The following is a 10,348-nucleotide window of genomic DNA, read 5'->3' on the forward strand; positions in this document are numbered from 1 at the left end:
TTCTGGTTCCAGTTGCTCTATCTCTCTTTCTCCCCCTACTACTCACCTCTCTAATTCTTTCCTTCAATCCCAACACCCATTCATCCTTCCTTCCATCCACTCCAACTTCCTCCCGCCCTCCGTCCCTCTCTCCCTCCGTCCCTCTCTCCTTCCGACCCGTCTGCCCCCGTGCACACGAGGCCCGGTCTGGGTGGTGGAAGTGGTTTGCCGACCAAGCCGAGGCTTGGCTCGGGCCCTCACGGGAGCAGCAGCCTCCTACAGCGCACCCTCCGTCTCACCTTCCCTACCAAGTCTTGAGCCTTGGAGGCCCTCAGGGCTCGGGAGGCTGGAATACTTTGGTCCAGAAGCGGCATGAGCTCCTCCTCTGCAAAGCCGTGAGCAAGCCTTTCAGATTCCAAATCGCCATTCCACAGTCCTTACACAAAACTGTTTCCCCCGCGTGACCGGGGAATCTGGATCCTTGACAATGGCCCGCCCACGCTCCCCGATTCTCCGCTCACGGAAGCATCCTGGCAGGCCACTGAGTACCCGAGACTCCAGCGTTAGAGTGGGGCCCTGGGCAAGTCACTTCAACCCTTCACACCTCCATTTAATGTTCTTCCCGTTTACGGAGAACATGTCAGGAGAAGGCCTACCTGGGCACCTTACGTGTAATGTCTGCGAGGATTATTCTGACTGTCAGGACAACGCTGAAGCTGCGTACTCACGGGACACAAAGTAAAAAACTCACCAGCTCTGGTACTCAAAACCCCAAGTTGATCTGAGCCAACAGCACCCATGGAATAAGAGAAGGTCAAATGAAACAGGCAAGAACCCGTGCCCTCCCTCTGGAGCACTGCTGGGCCTGCATCGGCTACAGATGATGTATTTATGAAAACTGGGCTGAAGTCCTCTTCCGTGGCTTGGATGCAGGTGCCTCATGGGTCCCCACACAAGCCACCATGACTCCCCTACGTCCCAACATGGCCGGGCCACGTGTTTTCCCTTTTTGGCTGTTTCACAGAGAACCGAGAGTATCTTAACGGAGGCAGACATAGAAGGTCATCTAGCTCAGAGCCCATCAGCCAAAGAAGTGGCCCAATTTTTCTTGCAGAGAAAATTCAGACTCGTTTATGTAATAATGCCTCCCTGTATTAACCTTCTGATAAAAGGCTTTCCAATACGTCTCATCTAATGTCACAACCGACAACCCACAAAGGCTGATAAAGTCGGTAGAAAAGGATTTACGTCATTCTCAGACAAAAATCCCGGGGCCAGAGAAAGCGGACTCCTCTCTAACGGTCAAGGACCAGCCCCTCTGCTAACCAGGTCTATTGCTCCTCCAGAGCGAAGATCACAGCCAACAGATCATATCTGACGCTGACACCCACGCGGAGAAAAGGAACTCCACTACGCAGAGCAAAACGTTTTCGATTGCTTGAAAATCGAGGCTAATCAAACCACCAGAAAAGGGCAGACACAGGTGGTGCTGAGGCTGTGACTCGAGCCGCTACACGCGTCAGCTGCAGCGTCACACCTCAGTGTCGTGGCTTCCTTCTTGCTTTTGGTAGCAATAAAGCCTAAGTGTGGCCACCAGCAAACCCAGGGACTGAGGCAGCAGCCTGTCGAGCCACCAGCTTCTACGATTGTGCCCCAAATCCCCTCAGGAAGGGGGGATCAGCAGCCGCGTCATTCACCCGCCCAGCAGACGCCACAGAGCACCTCGGAGGACGACAATTCAACTTCAAGGCCACGGAACTGCACCCTGAGCTCTACCCAAGTGGCTCTGAGACCGCGAAGAGAAAGCAGATTGGCGAGAACAGCTGTTTCCACTCTGTTCTGAGGGCATCCTGGCGTCGGGAGCAGGAGCAGCTAAAGGGAGAGCCTAGGCCTAGGCTTAGGGACCCTTACCCCCGCTTCAGCAAGCACCTTCTATTTGCTCTGTCTCAGACAGGGGACGCTGAGATGCACAGAAGGTATCGTTTGCGGGAAAGGAAAGGGGAGAAGATGCCACTGTTTAAAAAGCATGAAAGCTACCAGGGAACATGATCTTGAAGTCCTGGTATTTCAGACAGAATACTGTTGTTTAAAAGTTATATATTATTGTTACATTATATATGTATACATTATATATTACGTTAATCATACCGTATGTTACTATTACATTATATGAGAATACACTCCTACAAAAAGATTATTATGTATTAAACATAACCTTACGTAAACATTTTATATAGCATATACTATTTGATATTACATAATTATATTGTATAAAGAGTACATTAGAATAGTTCGATGTGTGAAGCACCTACTGGGTGTCAGGGTCTGGCTGTGTGCTTTGCATCTGTTGCCTCCTGGAACCCCCTCACTGGCTTTATGGGATAAGCAGGACCTTCTCAGATTTTATAATGAAGAACCTGAGCCTCAGAGCGATGAACTAAGTGACCCAGGATGACAAGCTAAGATCTGGCAGAGCTGCCAGGGTTCAAGCCCCCATCCCCCCAGTTCTCAAGTCAGCACTGGGCAGCCAAGTGCGGAGATGGCCCTAGACACTGCAGGCACGTACCTGCTCACAGCGGCCAAGGTTGGGCCCGCATGCTTTTACACGGACAAGCAATGTTTCCCAGAATTCACACCACTTCCAATTTTCAACTATGATAAACCTTCATCTAATAAAAACTACAAAGGGTAAGAAGCCTCTTCCTTTATATCTGCAAGATTCATTTCTTTGAGAATGTTCTCCCTTTGCTCAAATTACCTCTAGAGAAAGAAAAAAGAGAGAGAGAGAGAGAGAGAGAGAAAATTCCCTCTAGAGCTTTGATCAAATTCAGAGGATGTGGTCAGTGATTTGGTATTTTCTAAAATACCAATATATTCCATTTCATAAAGAAAACAGTAACATCTGTCACTGCCAAAAGAAGTCTTTTCTTTTTTTTTAATTTTAACTAAGAGCCCAAGCGAGTGCTTGTACATCTGAAATAAAATGACAGAAAAGCGATAACCGCTGAACAAAAGGCGGTACAATAAATATGTAGGTTATTCTACAGTGCGCTACCACCTGGACGCCTGAGCTCCCCCAGCCCTCGGTTACGCGCTGGGACCCTAATTCCCCGTGTGGATGTGCTCGGTGCTGAGGCCTCCGGGAGGTACTCAGGTCATGAGGGAGAAGCCCCCATGAAGGGGATCAGTGCTGTGATAAGAGAGACCCCACAGAGGTCCCTGCCCCTTCCGTCACGTGAGGGCACAGCGAGAAGACAGCGATCCGGGAACTGGGAAGCTGGCCGTCCGCAGACACAGAACCCGGCCACGCGGGCACCTGGATCTTGGACTTTCAGCCTCCAGGACTTCGAGAAAGAAATTTCTGTTGTTTAGAAGCCACCCAGTCTGTAGTGTTTGGTTAGAGGAGCCCGCGGGGACTAAGGCACTTTGCCTTTCAGCCTTGACATCCGCAGCGGCTTCGGGGAGATTCGGTGACTGGCTCGAGGTCACAGAGCCAGTCAGGGACACAGCAAGGCCCCTCACACTGGCACTCACCCTCTTCCTCACCGGATTCGCAAGACGCTCAAAGTCAAGGCCTCCCAACTCACACTGCGTCAAACCCTGAAGGCCCCCAAACCAAACGGCTCCGTAAACCACAGCAGGCATCTAAGGCTAGCCCGCGCTAACACCACACACCACAACCCGAAAGAAGGCGAAGTTTGGTTCCGACTCTTTTACCCCACCAGCTCTGGCAGGCAGCCCTGAATGCTCCTCAGGCAGCTTCCAGCAGCTTCTGTCAGCGGCAGGTCGTGCGTAGGGCAGCAGACCCGCAGCCAGAACAGCGCTCGTGCCCCTCCTGCCCCCGCCGCCCCGGGCCCCACAGTCAGCGGCGTAGCGCGGGGGGGGGTGGGCGGCTGCACCCGGCGGGCCCGGGGCCTGGGATTCCGTGGGTCCGAGCCTGTCCCAACTGCAAGCAGCCCCACTGTCTCCTGAAAGCACGAAACCCCCCGGCACAGAAATCGCTAAGCCCCAGATCGAGTTGCTCGGGAGAGGGGGGCCGCTCTCGCCAGAGGAGACACACGGGTTCCGCTTCCTCGCACCGGCGGCCAGGGAAGAGGGGCCGCGGGCAGCGGCGAGCTCGAAGCGCAAAGGCTCTGGCCTCGTGGCAAGGAAAGCGCCGTGTGGACACCGGATATCGGAACGCCTAGCCAGCACCCCTTTCTAGGATCTGCACAGCAGCAACAGGGACTAGGATTCCTTACACCACAGCGGAGCACACGCTGCAGAAGAGAAGGAGTACCAGAGGGCAGTTCCGAAGACGACGACGGGGCCGATTCACAGAGGACACCCCCCACCCCGCCGCCACCTGTGGTACGGGGCAGCCAGTGTCCAGCAGGGACACGGACCGCACAACGGCTCCCGGCAGCCAGGAGCCGCGACCCCGGCCCCTCGGCCCAGCAACTGGGGCAGCGTCCGTGCGCGCCCCTCAGCCCTGCCCTCCGCGCGCAACCCACCTGCGTCCCCAGGACCGCGCCGGGAACAAAGCAAAGTCCTTCTCATGCGGTGTGCCCGTCAAGAAGACAGACCACAAAAAGTAACTCACTAGGGCAGGCGGGGATTGGTGTTTTGAGGAAAAGGAATCCAGTTTCCAGGACAGAGTGTGATGGAAAGGAGTCCTTTTTCGAGCCAGTTTTTAAGCGAGGATCTTGGTGAGACACCATATGAGCAGAAAACTACAGCAGGGAGGGAACAGGTGTGTGGAATGTGGGAAAAAGGGTGTCCCAGGCACAGGGAGTTATAAGTTCCAGTGGGGAGAGTCACAGGGTGGCCAGGGGTAGACGCAGGTGAGTGGGGGTGGGGGGGTGGGGGGTGACACCGGGGGGGTGGGGGAATGAGGTCAGGATGGGGTTCAACTCATTCTGTACTGGGGACTGTATTCTAAGCAAGAGAGAAAGCCCAGGAGCCACAAGCATGGGAGACACCCAAAGAGTCCCCATGACTTCGGCATGAGAATGGTGAGCTGCACTGGTGACCACGGCAGAAGGTACGAGAAGGGAACGGGGGCCCGGGGTGGCACCAGCATGCCATGAACAACAAACAGATGCTAAGAAGCAGGCAGGACGGTGCCTCCCTCCCAGGGCATCTCGGGCCATCCCGCCAGTACACGCAGACCTTACGGGTGTCCTGGTGGAAGGAGGCTTCAGTGGCACGTAAGCGTGGGAAACTCGGGCTGAAGCAACATTAAATGAGCTTTCTGGCCGTGGGACAACTTGGAATCTGACACGAGGTGTACTCCCCATCTCCAGGAGATCTTAGAATAACTTGAGAGGGAAATCTCCCACACCTACTGGCACACTCAGCACATCCTCCTCCGTCACCCATTAGGGAAACCGTGCACGTTCTGCTCCTGAGTCCCCGCCCTTGGCCCTGGATATGGTTAACAAGTTACAGGAAGATCATTTTTCTAAACAACCTTCACAAACTTGAGGGCACTGGAGCCCAACAGCATTTTCACTGGAAAAAATCTCGATTTTTCAAAAGACTTTCGTACTCATAAATGCTGCTCCTACTTTCTGAAGACGTTTATAAAAGGCCTCAAGAGAAATGCAAATTACAACTACACTGAGATCCTATCTCTCGCCTGTGCGACTGGCAGCAGTGCAAAAGCACCGACAACACATTTTGCTGGCACAGCCGTGGGAACAGAAACTCGTCGGTTAGAGGTAAGAAGGCAACAGGGGGATTTGGCAACATCTCCTCAGTATGACCCATGCATTTGCCCTCTGACCCTGCAAAGCCCCCTGTGGGAACGTATCCTGAGCACTTTCGTATGTGCACGTGCCCAGCATCAGGTGTGGAGCTGATGGGAAACACTAGGAACGGACGGATGTGGCTGACCGCGCCGGAACCCGTGGACACTCCCCACGTCACTGGAGAATCTGCAGCTCCCGCCAGAAGTAACGCTACCACCAGCTACGAAACAGACTTTGCCCCTTCCCCAAAAAAGAAGAGAAAAAGGACTTGAACTCAAATCAGATCAGGCCTCTTGAGATAACCACACTCACCTGTGTCAGTTGGGGGTGGGGGTGGGGGGACACGTGAAAGCAGCCAAGCAGCGAAATCCAGAGTCAGGGAAATTCTACAGGACAAGCAAGTTGTCAGAAAGGGGAGGACAACAAAAAGGGATAGGGGACTAGAGATTCAGAGACACACCAACCAAGCGTACCGTGCGGGCCTGGGCCTCGTCTGAAGCTGGACCCAAACTCGCCAGAGAAATGGGAAAACTTGCTGGAGAAGGGATAATGTTAAGAGGTGACTATTAAGTGGGGTACAGGCATTATAGTTATGTTTTCACAAGGGATCCCTAACTTTAGAAGAGCTATTTGTGGATTCAGTATGATTCTGGGATTTGCCTCGATATGGCAGTAAGGGTTTGGGGGATGTGGCCAGCTGACAGACAAAACAGGACTGGCCCCCGTGTGGCTGGGTGGTGAGGTGGGGAGAAGGGTACAGGAGGGCTCCACGCTACTGTTCTTTCTACTTTTGTGTGCATTTGGCATTTCCCATCAGTAGAAGTTTATATATATTACACATACACACACACACGTACCTATTCTACCACTAACCTAAGAGACTGTGTCCACGGCCAGCTCCCATTTACAAAAATTAACAACACACATAGACCTAAAAAAAAAAAAATACAAAAGGTTCTTTTTACTTCACTTGGACCCAAGCGTAATGATGGATTTCCCTGCTAGCCAGGAAAGCTCACCAAGATAAACAAGTAAGAGTTTAAAATGTTATAAGCGGCTAAACTCCTGGCGAGGTGCTCTGGAAAAGAATATCCTGGATATTCTGGGAAGCAAGAACAGCAGAAAATTTTCTGGAGGAAAACCTAGGGTCTCTGCCTTAAATCAATGCTGGTGACAACATCCAAGAAGCCCTTCTCCATACCACGGCTCGTGTATTACCTGCTTAGACTTAGGATTTCACAGCAGGGGAAGGGTAATCACATCATCCACGCTCACAGAAGGTTTTCAAAATTCCTCAATAATAATACCAACCTGCAAGATTTGATGGAAGCGTAACAGCCAGTCTTCAACACCAGAAAAATAATAAGGCTGTTTCCGTCTCCTACGTAGCCTGTATAATTCAGGGGAAGGCTACGAGATTATTTTTCACTTGCAAAGAATCTGAAGCATGGCATGCACGCCCATGCTTTGTCTCCTTCCTGGGAGGATGGAGCGAGCATGTACAATTTAACAGCCTCTCGAGGTGGCTCTAGCTGGAAAGCTGCAGTGAATCACCCAGAACCAAGGCTGGGTCCAGAGCCTTCTCCTATGCCCCTCCTCGGCCTCCCCTAGAGAGGGGCGGGCATCCCCACAGGCTCCGGCAGGGAGGAAAGATGGTTCCCTGGGCAGGGACCCATTTACCCCCACAGGTCTCCGGTCACAGCTGTCCCTGCACTGGCTGCCTCCCATCCCATAAATCTGGACAACCCGAGGCTGCCTCTTCCCCTTCTTGAAATTAGTTCCACTACAAGCAATTTCCTAGAGGCGCCAAGAGAAGGGGTTTCTTCGCTCCCCCCCATGCCTCGAGCCCCGGCACTTTGCTTTTCTAGCGCTCAGCCTTCAGTTGCCGGGGCGGCGGAACCTCTGTGTTCACAGAAAGGAATGGCCACGGCCAGGGTGGCGGAGGCCAAGGGGACGGGCCCTGGGCCCGTCAATCCCGCTACCAAAGCCAGAGCCGGCAGGGAAAGGCACCGGGCCGGGGCTCAGGGGTCCTGTGTGGCTTCAGAGTGTTCCTGAAGCATGCTGAACCTCCATCACCTTCCCCAGAGTTTCTACAAGGGACAAGGGTCCTAACTGCAACGTGCAGCCGGCACGAGGCTCATGTTCGGTTGCACCATGTCATCCGGAGACCCTGCCAAGTGTCCGCCCTCCTCCCCGGTAATGAGAGAAAGCCACTGTGTGGCCAAAGGGGAGGAGGAAGTCAGTCTCCGATTCAAGCAGACAGCCCTAGAAACTTAAGAAGGCCTCCCAAATTTAACGATTTGCTTCCGCCTACGTCGTACCTGGCCCGTGAGCAGAAGTGACACGGGCAAGTGTGGCCACAGCACACCCAGATGCCGCCTCGCACACATCTGAGCATCTGGAGGCCGGGGTAGTTACAGGACCCATATCGGCGAGCTGGGAGGCACCGCAGCAGAGGGCCAAGATGAGCCACAAAACCAGGAGCCGATACTAAAAAGAAGATGGCTCTGTCTAAGCAAAACTTTTCTCAAAAGCTATACTGATCAGGACTAATGAAAGGAACCCCCACGGAGGACTGAATCGCAGGAGAGCGCATGGGCACTCGCACACGTGCGCCCACGCCGCGGGGGAACCGCAGAGAAACGGAAAGCTGACAGCAGGGTTGACAGAGTCCAGGTCACACTAAGTCTGTGGACAGGACTACCGAAGTCCGCCATATGCCATGACCTGCAGAGGGCACGGTTGGGTCTCAGGGCCAGAGAGAGCCAAGTCCAAGTCCCCCCAGGCAGGACCCAGCTCCCCTTTCTACTGTGACTCCCTTGGTGCCTATAGTAAGTCCTTGATAAATAAGCCCAGAAATAAAAATGGGCAAACAAATCATCAACCAAAACAATCCTGGATGATTAAGAAAGCGAATCTCAACCTAGTATTAAACAACAGGGTTTGACATGCCCGGTAATCACCCTTTATATGAGGCTGAGATAATTACCCTTGTCAAACACTGACATTCTCGTATCCCTCCCCTATAAAGAGCAATCCTTCGGTCGGATGTGGCACCCTGCCGTTGCGTCTGCACACAGGATTCAAGAGAGTGGCACGAGGCCCACCCTTCCCGAGAAGGCAGCAGCACGGACCCCTGCCACTTGCTGAAGGCTGACCAGAGCAGGCTCTGTCTGGGGCTGCCCTCTGGACAATTCGGCCAATGATCGCTGCTCCGGACCCAATGTGCCTGGCCCTCCACAATTCACAAGGTGAGCTCCAACTCCCACTGTGATGGTATATTGGGGGGGGGCCCTTTGGGGGGTGGTGACAGAGGAGGTCGTGAGAGTGGGGTCTCCCAAGACAGAGTGAGTGTCTTTAAAAGAAGAGACCCCGGAAGCCAGAGCCCACCAGCAGCAGCAGCAGCACATAAAGACAGGGCAAGAAGGCGGCAAGCAGACCCTCGCCGGATTCCACTTGCCAATGCCTTGATTTTGGACTTCCCGCCTCCACAACTGTGAGAAGTTGATGTCTGCTGTTTAAGCCCCCCAGTCTCCGGTATTTTGTCATAGCAGCCCGAGTGAAAACCATCCCCACTGACCGATGAGAAAAGCAGGCACAGAAGGTTTTGTGAAGGTCATGCTCAAGTTCGGCAAGTGAAGCCAGGCTCGGAATCGAGCCAGAATGGACTCTCGGCTGACCAAAAGGCATACGCCACCCTTTCTCAAGAAAATCAATTCTATCGAGAGAACAGTATCACCATTTATAAAATCACTTTTGTTCACTGAATTTGCTGACGTAACATAGCCCCCCAAAAAAGAAATTCAACCCCAAGCTCTTAGTAGGGATAAAGTTCTAACTGTAAAGATGCTGACAGGAGGAAGACTTACAGACCAGACTGTCCAACAGGATGTTCTGGGACAGTGGGAATGTTCGATTATCTGTGCTTTCCAAGCCAGTGGCCTCCAGCCCAGTGGTTCTCAACCAGGGGCTCATGTGCCCTCCAGGAAACATCTGACAGCGTCAACATCTAGAGGCAGTCTTGGCTGTCACAACCGGGTGAGAGGGTACTACTGGCATCCAGGGGGTCGGAGCTAAACACCCTACGATGCACGAAGAGTCACTGGGTCCAAAATGTCCATCACGCCGAGGCAGAGAAAATCTACACCAGCCGCCAAGTGACAGCTGAGCACTTCCGATGCGGCTATGTGACACGGTTCTGAATTTTTAATTGTATTTCGTTTTAATTAATTTATATTGGAATTGTAGAATAAAAAACTTTGAGACTAAAACGAACAAGAGTGGAATTCAAATTTAAACAGCCTTGCATGCCTTGGACAGCGCAGCTACAGAGAATGTGCATAAATATAAAATAAAGGCCTTGTGGGGCGCCTGGGTGGCTCAGTGGGTTAAAGCCTCTGCCCTGGGGTGCCTGAGTGGCTCAGTGGGTTAAGCCGCTGCCTTCGGCTCAGGTCATGATCTCAGGGTCCTGGGATCGAGTCCCACATCAGGCTCTCTGCTCAGTAGGGAGTCTGCTTCCCTCTCTCTCTCTCTCTGCCTGCATCTCTGCCTACTTGTGAACTGTCAAATAAATAAATAAATAAAAATCTAAAAAAAAAAAAAAAATCTGCCTCCAGCTCAGGTCATGACCCCAGGGT

General features: G+C 52.8%; 1 protein-coding gene across 1 annotated transcript in view; it reads right to left on the minus strand.

Annotated features, from left to right (window-relative positions):
• The window catches only part of LOC111157107 (WWC family member 3), a 72,272-nt gene that overhangs the window by 47,335 nt on the left and 14,589 nt on the right, over window positions 1-10,348 (minus strand). Inside the window, exon 4 of the mRNA XM_022518349.1 lies at window positions 241-364. Within this exon, the coding sequence (XP_022374057.1) occupies window positions 241-364 (124 nt within the window). The remainder of the gene's footprint in view (window positions 1-240; window positions 365-10,348) is intronic.

This window comes from Enhydra lutris, unplaced genomic scaffold (assembly GCF_002288905.1).
Source record: "Enhydra lutris kenyoni isolate GAN:26980312 unplaced genomic scaffold, ASM228890v2 scaffoldscaffold52, whole genome shotgun sequence".
NCBI classification, from domain to species: Eukaryota; Metazoa; Chordata; class Mammalia; order Carnivora; family Mustelidae; genus Enhydra; species Enhydra lutris.